Genomic DNA, 18,312 nt, shown 5'->3' with positions numbered 1-18,312 from the left:
CAGAGTCCTCCTCCTTCTGCATTGCTGTTCAAGTAAACCACAAAGGCCCACTGTGTGTGTCCCCCATGGTACCCATGCCACCAATATGCCAGTTGGTTTCTAGAGCTTTCCTTTTATATTACAGCATAGTTGAGACCCAGTTTGGTCCAGTGGCTAAGGTGCTGGGCTAGAAACCAGGAGTCTGTGAATTCTAGTCCTGCCTTAGGCATGAAAGCCGGCTGGGTGACCTTGGGCCAGTCACCTTCTCTCAGCCCAACTTGGTGCAATGTAGACTAGCCTCCTCGTGGTGCACCCCAGGCAACGTGATGGCTAAACAGTCTACACATCTGGCTGCTGGACCTCACAAGGATTTCCCAGCAAGAAAAAGCAGCAGGAACACTGAACTGCTATGCCATACGATTAAAAAAAAAAAAAGCATAGCTGAGATGTCCAAGGTGCATATACCTTTCTTAAAAATATATAATTTTATATATAATATAAAAATATAATATAAAATATATATTATATAATAGACAATCTTGAACTGAGGAAAAAAGCAAGCTAGCTTCTTCACATGCTTATACATAGGTTCATCTGGGAGGATAGCTGTCAATTTAGTGGCAGGCAGAATGTCTGCTCTGTCTAGGGAAAAAAAAATAAATCTCAGTTCAATGCCAAGCATCTCCAATTAAAGCCTCCCTGCCCCCTTATCTCCTTAAGGGAGATAAGAGGGGTTGGACTAGAAGACCTCTAGGGTCCCTTCCAACGCTATGATTCTTTGACCTGGGGACTAGTTAAAGCGGAGAGTTCTGGTGAGGCGGGCAAAGAGCCTGTAGTCAAATGTGCAAGTGATAACTTTTTCTCTAAGGCAAAACAGATAGAAAACCACTAGATCAAAGGGGGCAGGCGCTGCTCCGAAGGACCAGGAGTTTGCATCTGCAGCAGTCCCCAGAGACTCGCAATTACGCCCCCCCACCCCACCCTCCCCAGTTTTATTCTGCCCTTCGCTTCGAGGCACTGACGGACCTACCAGGGGTGCAGGTCCTTCCGCAGAGGAAGGACTGAGGCGGTGGACCTGCGGGGCGCGATCTGTAGCGCAGAAACCCCCTCGCACCCGTCCGCCTCAAAAGCTTCCGTTGCTACGCTGGTCGTCAACTGCGATGTTCTAGAGCTCCAAGCGGGCTTTCGACCGTACCATTCTCTAACCCTGGCAGGGGAGACTAGGAGAAGCGACAACCTTTTGACGGACCGTCAGTAAAGCGTAGAACGTCTCTTTCTGCCCTGGAAATCGGAAGGTTTTGTATTGTTCGGGTTGCGTTGCAACTCTTCAAAAAAAGAGTTGGACTTGAATAATAGAGACCGGACTGTACAATTAATAGCAATTAATTAATTAATTAATTAGCCGAGACGGCTGGGGGACTGCAAGACCTTAACACAATAAGTATTTGAAAGAGAGGAAAGGGGGACACGGTAAGCGTACCGCCCATTCCTTTTACGTTTATTATCTCAGCTGCACATAGGTATGTAGTTCAACTTCCAGGCAGTTACCCAAACGAAACATCTAATAAAAATTAAAACAGTGAAGCGTTGAGAGGGTAAATGTGCTGGCAGAGTCGCTATAGAAATATGCTGACATGTTTTTAGCTGCTGGACTACGTATTTAAAAGGATATACAGTAACACATATTTTGCAGAGAGTATTTTATATTGTAGATGTATGTGTGCGTGTGTTGCCCAGCTAGGTAGCAGCAAACAGCTGACCTTGGCTGATCTTGGTAGTGCTTGGGTAGAAGACCTCCAGGAAATCAGGACTGTAGGCTAGATAAATTAAAACATAAACCCAAAAGAAACAAAGGCAAACTGCTTCAGCACCATTTCAAAAAACCCTGTACAGTAGGGACGTGTCTGTGAGGTCGCTGGGATCTGAGCTTCATTTAAAGGAGATTTTGCCTTTTTAAAAATACAGTACAGTACTTGCCTGCTTCATATATTTTCAGATCAACCCAGAGAGTAATGTAGCATTAGCACGTGGCCTCCAGCACCAGATTACTTCCTGTGGCCCCCAGTGTCATGGTGAGGGAAGCATCTTCTTGCCATTTCTGACTCATTTCTTTGCACTGTTCCCTGTGTCAGCAGCGCAGACTTGATGGCACACTAAAATTACGGCTTGCAGCTGCTCCAGCTAGTAAGCCCACTGTCAAGAAATGCTGAGATGAAGCTCAGCAATGGCTGCACATTTCACACCCCTGCCAAGATATGTCTTCCTTGCAGTTGAAACAGACCAGGTATACTTCCAGGTCTGGACTACATCTTTTTGCGGAGTCTGTGGAGGGGAGGCAGGATATATATGTTTAAATAAATAAAATAATTTGGGCCTGTTTCAGCTATTGAGAAAAACGCTCCCTGAAAGTAGCAGGTTTGCAAATGGACCATATTCGAAGAAAGAGACCTTGTGCTGTAAATAGTTAAGTGGTTAAGACTTTTTATCATTTCTGCAGCATTGTGATAAGATAAACTGTGCATTATCAGCAATAAATACTTTACTCAGATGCTAGCAACCAGCCTAGTGGAAGAGGAAGCTGTGCTGCTACCTGTAATATATAAACACGAAACTGTAAACAGAACTATTGCTATTCCAAGTAAAATAGTGCCGGTTTTGACTCTTAGGATGTTTGCCTACTTTCTGTTTGTCAGACTTCACCATCCTGGACAGAGGTAAGCCTATATTGTTTTGGCCCCTTTTGCACATGGGCCTTTGAGTACTGTGGAAATATTAAACTACTGTTGGAAGTGATTCTGTTACTGAAAGCTTCCACAAGGTCTTTAAAAATAATAATGTTCCCTGTTACGATTCTGTATGTAATGCACGTCCCTGACTCAGAAGGAAATGTGAGCAGCATGTTACTTTATTTACCATAGCAATCTCAGGCAAAAGTAAACTAAAATTTGAAAAATGGGCTGATTCTTTAAAAGAGTCCTTTTTTTTTATTTTTTGGACTTGCTGAATAATTCAAAAGCAAAAAAAAAAAAAAGGAAAGTTAACTGAAAAGTCTGTGCTGTTATTTTGATACATTACTTAATAGGGACAGTGTAACACTCATTTATTCCCTTCCCTTATTGTCTGCCAGTGATTTCGAATGAGCTTGTTGAAGGAAGAGTGGCTGGGATAGATTTTCCTCTATCCCACGTTGACTTGCTAACATTGCTGGTTTCCCATTGCAGGAAATTAGTGATTTCAAGTAGAGTTTCTTGCATGAGTGTGGGAAACTAGTCCACGGTCTTTCAGAAATTATGCTCGAGATTGCTGGTTTCTAGCTACAAAAACACAGAAATCTTGACTCCTGCTGGTACAAATGGAAGCAACAGATTCCCCATCCCTGCAGTGAATCAATGCACATTTCTGGTTTCCCATTGCCATTTGTAAATATATTTATTTGTAGTGGAAAACTAGTGATCCTGTCTATTCTTGCAGCCAGCTGGTCATTGGTTGTCCATTGCCATTAACAGATCTTTTCCTCCTTGGAATGTCTCACTTCTCTGCTTTGGATAGATCGAACATGCATTGCCCATCCAAAGATAGAATACCTGTGCTGCAATTACAATGCATTTAAAATCAGAAAATTTTATTCAATCTGTTAATATGTTTTCTACTACAGATTAAGGTTACTATGGTAACTAATCATTTTGGCCGGGTGAAGAGGCTGAATTTAATTGTCCCCTTTTCACGTGGTAATGGTTGCATTGCCTAAGGGAGGAATTTGCCTGAACTTGTTTTAGTTTCAGTTTCCCTTCTGTGTAGGCTTGCAGAGAATATGCAGCTGAGAGAAATCTCTCCTCTCCGCAAACAGCCTTTAAATATGTTTTGTTTTCTGTAAATAAAATTATTTTTATAGAAATGCCTGGTGTGTGACTTCCGATCTCTCCTGGGCCAAATGCTTTCTAGCACTCTGCCAACACAATCAGTTGCATGAAAGCTGGCTGGGTGACCTTGGGCCAGTCCCTTTCTCTCAGCCCAACTCACCTCACAGGGTTGTTGTGGGGAAAATAGGAGGAGGAAGGAGTATTAGGGATGTTCCCTGCCTTGAGATATTTATAAAAATAATAAAGGCAGGATAGAAAATAAAGAAATAAAATTTTATGTTAGAGGGCTTTTTTCACATTTACATTTGTTTCTCAGTAATGTGGTTGAACTAATAACAGGAAGGAAGGAAGGTAAAAAGGTTTAGAGCATAATATCCAAGCAATAGTTTAATAGATTAAATTGAGCTATTTAGGTTGCTATTCTCCTTGCAATAAAAAGAAAATGAATCGTACAAAATATAACAGACTGAATCACAGCAAAACGGAGCTGTTGTTTCTCCACCCTAGCTCACTGTTAGCTTCACTTTTAGCTCTAAACATGAGCTTGCTCTCCCTGAAGGACCAGGTTCACCATCTGGAGGTGCTTCTGGACTCACAGCTTCTGCTTTTTCAACAGGTGGATATTGTGGCAGGGAAGACTTTGTCCAATTTCATCCAGCCAGCAATTGTGGCATTTGGAGCAAAGGGCCCTGAAAACAGTAATTGCTGCCCTTATTACCTCCAGGCTACATTATTGCAACATGCTCTACTCAGGGCTGCCTTTGAAGATGACTTCAGTTGGTGCAGTATGTGGCAGTGTGATTGTTGACAGGTGAGAACCATTTAGCAGAATTACACCAGTGCGCTAGTGCTTCATTGGCTGCCTGCTTGTTTCCAGCTTCCATTCAGAGGGCTGGTGATTCGAATGGACGTGCTACGTAGCTGAGGTCCACCTTACCTTCAGGACTGCCTGCTTCAAGTAAAATCTACTCACTCTTGTGGTCAGATCAGGAAGGGATGCTTTGCATTCTTGCCCCTCAGGAAATCGGGCTGGCAGACCATTTCTGTGCTTACCCTGGTCCCATGAAACAGCTTGCTGTCCGAGGTTCAGATGACGCCTGAAGCAATGAAGATCATACATTTTTGCCCCACATTTGGGACCTGATGTTTCTACTAGCATTTTTAAATTTTAACCATTTTAACTAATGATATTCCTGGTGGATTTTTTTTCTTTTTTCTTTTTATTATTTGCTTTATACTACTGCACACCTAGAACCTTGATTTGGTGGGTTAGAAATGAAATGAAATAAATTAAATAATAAATCCACCGTTAAGAGATGCAAAGGAATGGGTTAATCACCTTCATATTCAAGAATAATTAGGGTTCACATTGTGCTAATCCTTCATCTGGTTTATTTAGTTTTGGATTAGCATGATGTATGAATCCAATCATTGTAGTTTAGAAATCATACTTGCAATGTGTGGACTTAGCCAATTACAATTTATTCAATAGACCATGCAACCTGTAGCTTTGTGCTATATGTGAATCTTGTGTACTGGTAAGAGACTAGGGCTGATGTATGTGTGACTTTTTTTGTAGCCCAATACATTAGAATTTCAAAAAATGAATAAATTGGGGTATAAATTTGGCACGTTCTTATCTAAGAAGGATAGCAAGATGCACCAAATGCTGTTCAGTTTAGTTAGTTAGGCACCGCTGATTTGGGTGATTTCATGGTGATTCCTGATGACTTCATAGAGAAATGCTTGCTGTCCAAATTTATTTCCAATAATAACTTGTAGCTCTTCCATGTACTTTCCAGTAATCTCTCTCACTGAATCCATCCATTTACTATTGGCTTCCCCTTCTCCTTCACTCAACCATCCTAAGCATAATAGTTTTTAGTCCATCATCTAGGCAACGTACTTAAATATCTGCTTGCTTATCATCACCTATGACTGACTGAGTAGTTAATTTTGCAGTCCAAGGTAATTAGTAACCACCTCCAGCTCCAGGATTTGAAGGCATCTATCATCTTTCTTTTACTCTTTTTCAGTGTCCAGCTTTCATAACCATACATTAACAGTGGGAAAACTATTGTTTTAACTATTTTGATCTATGTTGTTATTGAAATATCCTTAACCCTTATGATCTTACCTTAAGATTGACATTGCTTTCTCCCCAAGGGTGAACCTCCTCTTTACTTGTCCAGCACACTGTCCGTCTTTATCTACCTTGAGCCCAACAAAAGAAAACCCTCCACCACCACCTCTTCCATAATAAGCTCTTCTGAGTCCTCTGTACTTTCGCATAAGATGGCATCATCCGTGTACCTCAAACTGTTACTGTTCTGAAACTTTCCAACTTTCATTCCAGCTGTCACTTCTTCCCATCTCACTATGCTTACAATGCTTTTGTTGTGTAAGTGAAACAGCAACGTATGTTCTTGTCTCACTTTCTTTCCTTTTCTGAACCATTCTGTTTCTGAAAATTCACTTGTTATAGTAACTTCAAGTTTTGGTACATCTAGTTTATCTCTCTCTCTTTCTCTCAGTATAGCCTATAGTTATTAAAAAGTTTCTAGCTGTCCTTATATCAGATTTATATCCTGTCTTTCCCCTTTGTTTAGGGAATCATATTGTTCTAGATGGAATTATATAGTTGCCATATCAGGATAGATGACTTTGTACTGATGCTGCTTTCTGCCCAAGTAAGGAGGCAAAGTGCCTACTCGATGGCCATCCTGTGAGTGGGTTCGGCAGGGATGGAGCGTACATTTTTGTCTGTCAAAGATACTCTCTGAGCATCTGTGCTCCTCAGGAATGTAGCTTGCACTGGACAAACAGCCTAGCTGAATCACCCCATGGAAAACAGCTCTTCTCCCGCTAGAAATTGGTCTGAGTGGCCACCCTATTCCTTCCAGGCTCTGGAACAACTTCTGTTGTTTTCCATCCCTTGACAGATTTATCTTTGCTTTGGTGACAGATTTATCTTTGCATTTGCCTTGTCTCAAAACCAGTCTTGTTCCCTTATCCATGGGAACACAAAGGATTGATCTTTCCTCTTGACATGGGGTGATAACAATGAGTAATGGAAGAGAGAGGTGAAAGTATCTCAACTGCACAAACCCTAACCTGTGGCTGGAGGTGCAGGCATCCTGCTGGTACTCAAGGACAGATTTAACAGCACAGGCGAGATGCAGACAGCCAAGAAATCCAGGAGAGGAAGAAGTGAGTGAAAGGAGGAAGAATTGCTGAAGGACACCCAGGAGCCCATGGAGGGAAGCTCTGATCTGTGTCTGAGAAGTGAAAGGAAGAGAGAAGTGCCAGCCATGTGGGCTTTTCTCATAATTATCTTCTCATCTCTGGAGCTAACGGTAAGTACCGTAACTGATAAGGTGAACGCTGTGTATGATGGCAAAGAAGCCAATGTCTCTGAGTCCATCCCCTTAAACAGGGACAGAGAAAAATATGGGAGAGTGAGATTGGAGCAGTCCAATGTGGACTTACATGGGAACAAGTCCTTTAAAACTCAGTGGAACTTCTGAGTCAGTATCTATGTAGGATTGTGATGTGAAATGGGGAAAAAATGAGTTGTGGTCTCCCAAACTGGGATTTGAGATTGCTGAAAATGTCTGACAAGAACCCTTTCAGTAGGATTATAAAAGTAATGAGAGTGAAGTTTAGAGACTCCGTTCTGCCCTGATAAAAGATAAACTCTGTAGGTCGCACAGCTCAATCTGGTCGTCAAAGGTTCTGTGTGCTTCAAAGACCAAAAAGCATAAGCACTATGCACTGTAGTGACAGAATCATCAGCTCGTTATGTAGTCTGTAAAAATATAATTTATGGTAGCAATTTGCTGTATTTTCAAGAAGCATATAAAGACAGCTGCTAGTCAACCATAAATATCCGATTATCTTCTGTATAATACTTTATTGTAATTGATACGCTAATTTCACTCTAAAATTAAAAACGGTGCTAATGTACGTCTGATTGAAAACTTAATTCTTGCTCCTTCTCTCATGTCAGAATATTGTTTAGTATGGGCTAGAATGATTAGTTTAAACTGAGGAATAAATCTCATATAGAGATGAAACAAACAATAAATCAAGCACATGTTAAAACTATGAATAATCATCAGATGAAACAGCATGCAAATAATTGTAGAAATAAATACATGATTATGTTTCTAATAATAAAAAGATGAATATCTAAACACTTATATAAGGTTTGGGTGAATTATTATTCAGTTTATAACAACTTCTTGAATTGTTAATTTAGAAACTTTTCTATTCACAGAGGGTTATTAGTTAAGAGAAGGTAGACAGTAAAGCAGATAACATATTATTCCATTCACTTTTATAAGTTTTAAATCACGGATTTTTCTTGCTGAGATAGTATTGGGTGATAATAAGTATCAGAAGTCATCTGTGACTTTTCTGTTCAGGTATTTTGGCCACAATCAACATTCCATACAAAATCTATGACTTTTGTGATTTAATTGTGCCTTAGTCTTGCATAAGCTGTAATAGAATTGTGATGTGGCACTGAAGTTCTAAGTTATGAATTTCTATAATGTTGTCCTATTTGCAAAATGATCCCATTGACGAAGTGCCATTGTGACTTTGCTCCTTGGGAGAGCAAAATGCCAGGAGCTGGAACAAGACACAAGGCTTATCCTGCCCTGCAGATCTCTCTCTTTCTCTCTCTAATTGTATTTGAAATACAAGCAAGAAGAAGGAAAAAAATTAAAGGAAAGAGCAAAAAGAAAAAGAAATAGAAAAAAGAGATTTCCAAGCCGTATAAAATTAAAGAAGAATTTTCAAAGTAACATTAGATTAGTATTGTATACAAAGGTGACCTTATATCAACTTAGCATTTTAAATTTGTTCTTAAAATCAAGTCAATACTTAGCAAAGTCAGCCAATACAATAAGAATTATCAATCAGAATAAACAGTTGGATTTCTATTCTAGGAGTGTCTGTTCCTATCCTCAGACAAAATATAATATTTTAAGGCCTTTTGTTAAGAGAAACCCAAGCTTCAGATGTGATACAAGTCTGTGTGCAAAACTATAGTCCATAAAAAGTTTCCAAATTAGATTAAATTCAGCATCAGGCTTGCTTTTTAAATTAAAAAAAATGATTGCACTGATACATACATCCTTTGCTTAATCCTCTAAAGAAGCAATGCCTTGCAGCTACAGAGGAAATGAAGCAAATCTATCCTTGCTGCATTTCTTCTGGAGCAAGAGAGAAGTGATTGATTTCTCAACTCAACTCATGAAGACCATGGGAAGCTGTATGATATTTTGGGAACTTTTCCTGGGGATATGTAGTAACAGCAATGATTTTAGATGTGTGCAACCCTTGTGTTGGGAATGGCCCTGAAAGATGGCAACTTAGAACACAAAACAATGTGTGATTAAGAAGAAAATTGAACCTGGCGTCAGTTTTTACCTTCACGCTCACCATAGATCACAAGCCATGCCTCACTTATTTCTTATACTTCTGTAATATGCTGTCTGTGTGTGTGGGTTTGCACATTGTGCTAAGCCAAAATGTATTGCAGGGAGGGGAGGACTATTGGTTTTGGCTTAACATGTTTTGTAAATCTAACCTATTGCTTCTTTATTTAGTCTGATGGAAATATTTGCCAATATTTGATCATGCAAAAGTTCTTGAGATTTTATAACTAAGTGTAAGAGCTGGTTTATGTCCCTAGAATACAATTGTCATGATTAGTAACTACTGTACTTATTATGCTGGCTGGGACTGTTGGAAGCTAATCCAGTATTTTGAGAGCCAATAGTTTCTCCAATCTTTCCCTAGGCCTGAGCAAATCCCCTTATAATATATTTGTGTTAAGCCATTAAGAGTTTCAGTATAAAATGACTGTCTAGATCACTCTTCTGCAACCTCTTTACCCTTGAGGACCCCTGGAAATAATTTTCAGGTCTCAAGGACCCCCTGCATAAAAATTATTATATCTACAGCTCACAGTACATTAGTGTGACCAGTAAGCTGAGTTGTGCATAAAAATTCTCACCACTGTGAGGGCTAGCATTTTTAATAAGAATTTTATTAAGTTTCAAGCAAAGATAAAAGCTACAGAAAAACAAAAAACTACAAAGAAAAGAAAGGCAAAACTAAAAAAGTGTGGAAACACAAGAGAAAATTCAAAGTTACAAAAAGAGGTGACTTCTGACTTTTAATAGCAAGGATATACAAAAATTTCCATAATCAATCCCTTACTCTATATTAAACCAAAATCACATTATTTCTATAAATCATTCCATTGGTACATTGTAAAAATCACTAAATACAGTTACTCCCTCCCTTTATATTAAAAGAAAAAAGAAAAATTAATATAAACCTCCTAATCAACTTCCCCACCCAAAGATAACATTTATTTAATTATTTCCTTCCTACTACTATTCTATACATTTCTGTCTACTATAATAAAGATCAAACTAAAAGCATATAAATTGTCTGACATTGTGCTTGATAATACAACAATTTTAATAATCTTAATCATATTAAGCCAAAAACCATCCAAATAGACATTTATTATTTTTTTATTGTACCTTAATAATCTTAATTCAAATTGTTAAAGATAAATGAAATCAGCCAAACCCTAAAAGCAATCCAGATAAATATTCTTAAACCCTTATCCCACTTCAAAATAAACTAGAGCATTTACATATCCCTACAATGTGCACAGAGCTTTTTTCTTAAAAAAATCGAACAGCCCAATTGCCCCCCTCAGAAACTCCGACTTCAGGAGGCCTCCCATACATACTAACCCCTTCTTTTCCATGGCATTCCACCAGAAGATCAATTTTACTTGTGGCTTGCAATGCACTCTCTCCCTTAAATTTCTCCAACTCAACTATCCAATCTTCATCCAGTATTTCAACAGAAATCCCAATCTCATTCTTAGAAGCAACATTTCTGTCACTGTTAAATTTCTCAGATTCATGCGCGACATCCCCAGCCAGATGACACATTTTAGACCTCATTTTCCACCATGTCCTGAATGTCTTGCATAAAAACTTGGTAGGAATCAGAAAAAGTCTGTTTAAAATCTTAGTGGAAGTCAGAGAAAGTCTGTTTAAAATCCTCCATGTCTCATGCAGTAGATTATGGCGCCCCCTAGGAGCTTAACCAGCAGAAGTTGAAGATATGAAAGAATTCTGGAATGTGTTTACACAAGTGAAAGTGAGATATGCAGACAATTCCCCAGGGAAAGTAGAAGCAGAAAACTGAAGGTTCAAAACAGCTGATTCAACGTGTAGGAAAATGCTAATATCTTCAAATTTAGTACAAAAGTAATAATAGGGAGACAATTATTTACTCTCAATTCTCCTTAATATTTGGAGGGAAAACAAAGTCCAAAATTTAAAAAGATTTTTTTTTTTAAAAATCCCCAAAATAATGATAAGCACCAAGAATGCCCGCTTCCCCTTGCTGTAGAAAGCCTCTCTTAGGTTACGTGTACTTAAAAGAAATATAAATTAGGTGGTTTAGAAATGGGTTGATCGGTCTTAGTGCCCCTTTAAGGCTACAGTGTGGCTTGGAAAATGGTGACATCCCAGCCTCCCGGCTAGCTCTTACCAGTCGAATGTGAATGCTGTTTGCGATCTTCTGGCTGTAAAAAAACCTGCCGCGTTGTCAGTTCTGCCCACTGAACCCACAGGCACAACTGTTCAGTCCGCCATGTCCCCACCAGAAGTCCACTGTGAGGGCTAGCATTGAGTGATATGCGAAGTTCAAAAAGTGATTTTTTTTTCAGTCATGACCTGTTGCAGAACCCCAGTTGAGAAAGGCTGATAATCTTATCTTGGTACCCTCCAACAAGTCCCATAATTTCTCAGTAAACATAGCCAACAGCCATGAGAGCTTGGGATGATAAGTTGATGTCCAAACATTCGGAAGGCAACAGCTAAGAAAGGCCAAAGTCTTTTGCACAGTATTCATCATGTTCTACCATGTTACAGTTTCCTCTATACTGTGCTCTACAACCGCCCCCCACCCCATGTACTGTACACATATAGCAGCAATTGTGAGAATATCTTGTGATAAGTACCTACTGCAAGACTTATGAGTTGCTGACTGAGTGGAGCACAGCATTGTTTCATGCTCTTCCCTTTTTCAGGCAACTTACTTCACACACATTTATAAACACCATTTAGTATTTAGAATGTTGGGCATGGAAACCAATTCAGCCCTTGAATAACTTCTGGAAACAGTAGGTGATGTTTACTTATTCTGACATGTTTACATCCTCTAAGGTGAGGGGAGAGGTCTTGCTCTTTTCTTGAAGGACAGAATATATCTTGTTTTGAAATAAAACAGAAGACTTGTTGCCAGTCCTGGTTTGTCTTGGGCAATTCTGATTTATTTCTACAAGTTGAAATGGAAGAGTGTTCTGTCTGTCCTTCCTGCCATTGAGTGGTCTTCCAAATGTTTGAATTCAGATCAGGTACGCCTAAGTTCTACACTTGATGCCTTCTGTTGTAGGTTTCTTTTTCCAGAATTATGCTCATTAACTTTATTCAACATCTGCCATTTAGGACAAAGAAAGCAAAACTACCTCTTCCACAAGCATGATTCTGTCTGTATGTAAATGACTGCTTGCTTCAACTTTAATGTCCATCAACATTAGGTGCTGATCACAACTGAAGTTGCTGCTATAACTGGTGTAGTGATTAACTTCCTCAAGTAGGTACCTTCCCATTATGTTGTAGTCTTGTCATCCCCCATCAGCATGGACGAGGTTAGGCCAGTTGGTAGACTACAGGTGGGAAACCTATGGTCTTCCAGATAGGGTTAACATATGACTCCCATCATTCCTCTCATTTGGCCATATGAGAAGCTGAAGCCCAGGCCCCCCTCTGGAAGTCCACATTGTTGTATATTTCCAAGATGCATGTAGCTCCCAAGATTTTCTGCGCATCCCCTCCTCAACTCCTCATGATTTCTGGTAAGTAAATTAAAATTAAATGTAGTCATTTTAAGGTAAGAAGGTGGATGGGAGTGGAGAAATCGGTATCAAAAAGTGGATGCAGTTAAAGCAAAATAAGAGTTTTCCATTGGATACTCCTACTTTACCCTCACCTTAGCACATTCTGCAAAATCCAAGTGTGACTCAACCTCTCAAAAGTTGGACACCCATGCCATAGACCCTATGGCTGCTAGGCTGAATTTCTAGCATGTCTGTTTAGAAAGAGCAGAAAAGAAAGATCTTCCCCTAAGAACACAGCAAGCTATTGCCTGCCAGAATTGGAAATGCAATTGGCTTGATGGACAAAGTAGTTTTTACTGGTATAAAGATAACTTCTCATGTTCTGTAACTTTCCCAAATTATATGCAAAAAACCCTCAAAGATTGTTCTATGTTCTCATTGATGGTAGAGGCCTCAAATAACTCACCTATCCTGGATTGAAGACAGTCTTCTCATGGCAAACATGGCTATCTTTGCTTTCTGTGGGATATATCTAATACAGATGACATACATTTGGATGCAACATTAATATATTAATTAACTATAATCAAGTTGAAATGTTTTTGGTTGAGGTACAGCCATATTCTAAAAGGTCTCATAAATTAATGCTCAAACTTAATTCCAGTAAGACTCACAGCAGTTACTCAAAGGGATGATTCAGCTGCACAAATAGAAGGTTTTCCTTATGTATATCTGATGGGTTGTTGCATGCCCTAAAAGGAATGCCCTAAACATTAAATTTTGATTTGGATCTAACTAAATAGTACCCCTTTCTAATTCCTTGGTAGAGAAATCCCACATGTTTGATGTGTTAAATATTCTATGCTTTCCCCCTAATGTCTACAGTTGCTCTTTGTGAACTAATTCATTTGTAATTATATTTGTAATTATATAATTAAATAATTCTTTGTGAACTAATTTAACTGAAGAGCCAGTTTGGTCTAGTGATTAAGGCTCTGGGCTAGAAACCAGGAGACTGTGAGTTCTAGTCCCACCTTAGGCATGAAAGCTGGCTGGGTGACCTTGGGCCAGTCACTCTCTCCCAGCCCAACTCACCTCACAGGGTTGTTGTTGTGGGGAAAATAGGAGGAGGAAGGAGTATTAGGGATGTTCCCTGCCTTGAGGTATTTATAAAAATAATAATAAAGGTGGGATAGAAAATAAATAAATAAATTCCCCTTTTGCTTCAGTTTTTGGCTAGCTATTCAGCTGGCCATATCCCCATCCATGTAAAGAGAGGGAAAGATAAAGAAATCCAATCTAAAAGGCAATCATATTACTCTAGCATAAACTGGCATGTGAATCAGAGTTCCAAAGGTATTATAAATAAAGGAATATAATGTGCTATAAACAACACAGACCAAATCTGCATGAAGAAATGCTGGGGCAGCCTATACAGCCAGACAAAGCCCTTGTGGGCATTCAGCAATCCTTCACAGGAGGTGGCATGTCAGAATGGACTATGTTGTCATCAGTTCTAGGGCATCTGTTGCATAAAACATTCTAATTTATATACATAATTGATTTTAATAGAAAAAGCTGACTCGTGGCCCAGCACTGGTGACCCTATCTTTTTATAGTGTGTGAAAGTGGTTTAGCTCAGCCTTTTCATGGAAGCAGATGTTTTTTGTGTACTAGGCAAGGTCGGTGTAAATCAGGCTCGTGTAAACTGACCTGCAAAGCCAGGCATACTTTACCAGCCATATAAGGCAGTCACCAAGAATGTTGTAAATCTCTTGGGGCTGCCTATTTGGAATTGCAAAAGGTTGCCTAGGATCTCCCTGCTAGCAATACACAACTTATAGTCTGAATTCCAGTGGTAGTGCTTGAATTGTGCAGGCGTAGAGGAACAGGGGTGCTTTCAGCCTCCCACGCATCCAGTCAAAAGACACAGTATGGCTAACTGGACTGTAGTTGTGTTCACAAGACCTGCCAAGCCACAAACTGTTGGAAGTCCTGGCAAATCCAGCATGCCTCATTAGAATATGGATGGTTGCTCTAGGATGCAAACTCTCCATGCTATTGAGGAAGCTGTTTGTCGCCACTCCCACTTCCTCTCTCTCTCTCTTCCTCCTCCTTCCACCCGCAGCAAAGCATGCAGCATGCTCTGCCTCCTGCTCCATCTTGGGCCATGCAGTCAGCCTAAGAAAAGAAACTTTACCCCTTTTCTTCCACACAGCTCTTGGCAGCTATAGGGCTGAGAGTTTAGAGTGAATTAAGCTTAGAAAGAACAGAAGATACAAGGAACTTCATTTTCCACTGAAGATGGATGTAACCATTAAAAAAATGAGTAAGATATTCTTTTACTTACTTTTAAACTTACTATGTCTAAGCGTGTGATTCTTTATGCTTGGGAGGGCTGTGTAAGATCAATAACCTGTGTTTCTCTGGCATGCTCATTGAAGCTATTTAAACTAATATTCTTTTTCTGTGCACAGCTTCCTCCACTGTGTTAAACCCTTCTCCACTATGTGGTCCTAGCTGGCCACTAAATGGCTTCACAAACTAGCCAACCACATTTTAACATAGCATGTTGTATAAACCCAGACCACATAAGTTTCTTAGGAAAACCCAGAAAACAGAATTAATGAGTAAATAATTTTCAGTTTAGAGTATGTTGTACGCTATTAAGAAAAAAGGTTGGAAGAATGCAACAAGGTATTGATAGTGAATGGAATGGGGACAACCATTATAGACGTCCCCAGGGAGGGCAAGAAGGTGCATTGGGGGGGGGGGGAAGTGATAAAATGTGCATTGTGATGTCACAACAGAAACCCTGTGACTTACACACTTGCATCATGACATAAGAATGCAGGTTTTGTCATTTTTCTGTCTTCTCAGTTAGAAGCATATGCCTAGATCTGTATAGATGGAATAGCTGCTTTATGGCTTTTGACTTGATTTTGCTAAAAGCCTCACCTGCAAGTGTCGTGATCCAATGATAGGAACCTAGTATGATCTGGTGCAGTGTGGGTCAACATGAGAAAGGCATTTTTTTGAAACATGAGGTATCCACATTAGAATCTACATGTCCATTTTGTCCTTAAGTTTGAATCCCCTTTTCAGGACTGTTAATGGGGTTGTTATAGTTGCTTAGGGAAGAAGGAAAGGAACTCTGCCCTTTAAAATGCTTCCCCACCACTGCAAGCAAATCCCAGGATTAAATTCGAATGAGTTTGGGCTCAAGATGAGCTTAGAAAACAAATATTAAGTCACTGCCTTATTGTAAAATGCTGTAATTATAACTAAAAAAAAAAGGATCCAGCCACTGCTATGTTTTGTAATCAGTGTAAAGAATGAGTGCTTTTTAAAAATAGTGCTTTTTAAAATAGCAGATTGGAGCTTTCATTTCATCATGCGAAATCAAAAAAATCATGAGGATGGAAGAAGAGCTCTGCGCCTCGGCACTTGCCCAGGAAGAAGCAAACAGAACAGCTGGGAATGAATTGCTTAGGAGTTCAGGTATGTCCAAAAGTATGAGCTGGTGTCATCTAGATTGTTGTGGGTTTCTATGCAAACAAGAATTCATAAGGTGGTGATAGGTACAGGGTAAATTATGAAATAAAAGAACCATGGGTCAGTTTGGGGTAAAGTTGTGCAACATTCTGACTGTGCGAATGGGATCCAGGAGAATAAGTTACTCGCTTAGATAAGAGGAATCTGGAATAATTCCAGTCTGAAAATTGTAGGTAAATTTAATGAGCTGGCAAGGTTATTTATCGGTTCTTTAAAGCAGCATTTCTCAACCTCAGCAACTTTAAGATGTGTGGACTTCAGTTTAACTCCCAGAATTCCCCAGCCAGCCATGCTGGCTGGGGAATTTTGGGAGTTGAAATCCACACATCTTAAAATTGCTGAGGTTGAGAAACACTAGTTTAAACCATCTGAGACACTGCAAGAGCAATGTGGATTGCCCAAAATTGCAGAATGGCAGTATATTGAATTACAGTGTCTTGTAAACTTCTTCTTGTGTAGGCATTCTGTTGCTTCCAATTCTCTGGGATCCATACTGGGAAACATTTTTCCAGGACTGTCTCTTTGTGTTCTTGTAAACTTAAGCTTGTGTCATCAGTTTTAGTTTTTAGCCAGCTTGTCTTCTGTTAGCCATTTTTTAATTGCCTTTGATTTTTTCCATGCATTAGGGTCTTTTCCAAGATTCCTACCTTCCCATAATGCACCCAAAATATTTAAGCGTTGGCTTTCTTATTAGTGCTTCTAGTGACCAAACTGGTTCTACTTTATCTAGTATGGAATGATTCACTCTTGCAGTCTGAGGAACTTTCAGCAATTTTCTCCAGCACCACAATTCAAAGGCCAACATTTTTTCTTCATTCAGTCTTTCTGATGGTCCAGCTTTCATTTACAACTGGAAAAACCATGGCTTTGACAATATGTATCTTAGTTATCAGCATGAGATCTCTATATGTTACAATCTTGCCTAGATATAGTAAATGTGTGTGTGTGTATTGTCTAGTCCTTCTTCCAAGAATCAAAATCTATTTCATGGCCACAGTCACCATCTCTGAAGTTTTGAGCCAATGACATAAACTTTTACTACTTAAACCTTTGCTCTGCTTATTTGCACTGGTTAGCTTTACCTGCTGACATTATTTTAGTTTTGTTTTAATATTGAGCAGCAAACTGGTTTTTTTACTCTCTCCTTGCAACTTCAATAAGAGATTTTTAAAGTCTTTCTCATTTTCAGCCATCAAATTGATATAGTCTTTGAGGTTCTTGATATTTCTCCCAGAGCTTTAAATCCAATTTCTATTTTTTCTCGTATCTTCTGCATGCAAGTTAAATAAGTAAAGCGACATTAGGCAACTTTGACGTGTTTCTTTCCCAATTTTGAACTACTGTATTCAGTTGCGCCATATTCTGTTCTTTTGCTAGGGGCTTTTCTACAACCATCTGAACATTTGGGGTCCTGTGCAATACAGTGGTTTTTACTCAATCTTGATTTTTCCCATGAACCAGAGTCTTCAATAAGCAACTTGTGTTCCAAGTTACAGCAGAAATGTGATCTCTTATTTGCAGTTTTTGTCACTGTATTGCTCCTGTTTGATGCAGTTGGGTGGTTAGTGATGAAGTACCCCTTACTTACACCTTTTAATTAAACAACTTCTGTTCCATACTTAGAAATGGCAGTTAATCCATAGTTCTTCTCTTTCTTATTACCTTTTTTTATTCTTATAACGAACTTTGGAAGTGGAGGATTATAAGAAAGGAAGGAAGATCACAGTGATCCAATATAAGGAATAGAAGATTAATTAAGGGAGAACTAAAAGATAATTTGTAATTAATTCCACAGTTATACTGATCAGAGAATACCCCATAGAGAAGCTGCAAGATTAAACTGTTAATTAATGTCACAGCAGGATTCACTCCCCCCCCTCTTTTTGGCACATACATATTAATAAAAAGACAAAAGACTCATTTGGAACCGGTCACTAATGCAGCTGTTTATTTAAACTAAGGGTTAGGGCT

At 39.2% G+C, this 18,312-nt stretch overlaps 2 protein-coding genes across 3 annotated transcripts in view; one reads left to right on the top strand and one right to left on the bottom strand.

Moving 5' to 3' along the window:
* The first annotated feature begins 6,296 nt into the window (after positions 1–6,296).
* Positions 6,297–18,312, top strand: part of SCTR (secretin receptor) — a 36,430-nt gene continuing 24,414 nt past the window's right edge. The window contains exons 1-2 of one of the 2 annotated variants that reach the window (XM_063288730.1): positions 6,297–7,195; positions 16,158–16,287. In XM_063288730.1, coding sequence (XP_063144800.1) covers positions 7,094–7,195; positions 16,158–16,287 — 232 coding nt within the window. In that variant the 5' untranslated portion in view covers positions 6,297–7,093. The remainder of the gene's footprint in view (positions 7,196–16,157; positions 16,288–18,312) is intronic. The other variant, XM_063288731.1, reaches the window with a different exon arrangement.
* TMEM37 (transmembrane protein 37) overlaps positions 6,637–18,312 on the bottom strand; it is a 48,754-nt gene continuing 37,078 nt past the window's right edge. The window contains exon 3 of the transcript XR_010066828.1: positions 6,637–6,647. The gene's annotated coding sequence lies outside the window, so the exon portion shown is untranslated. The remainder of the gene's footprint in view (positions 6,648–18,312) is intronic.

Source organism: Candoia aspera, chromosome 1, assembly GCF_035149785.1.
Source record: "Candoia aspera isolate rCanAsp1 chromosome 1, rCanAsp1.hap2, whole genome shotgun sequence".
Lineage (NCBI taxonomy): Eukaryota > Metazoa > Chordata > Lepidosauria > Squamata > Boidae > Candoia > Candoia aspera.
The sequence above is the reverse complement of the archived record's forward strand: the minus strand, read 5'-3'. Positions and strand labels throughout refer to the sequence as shown.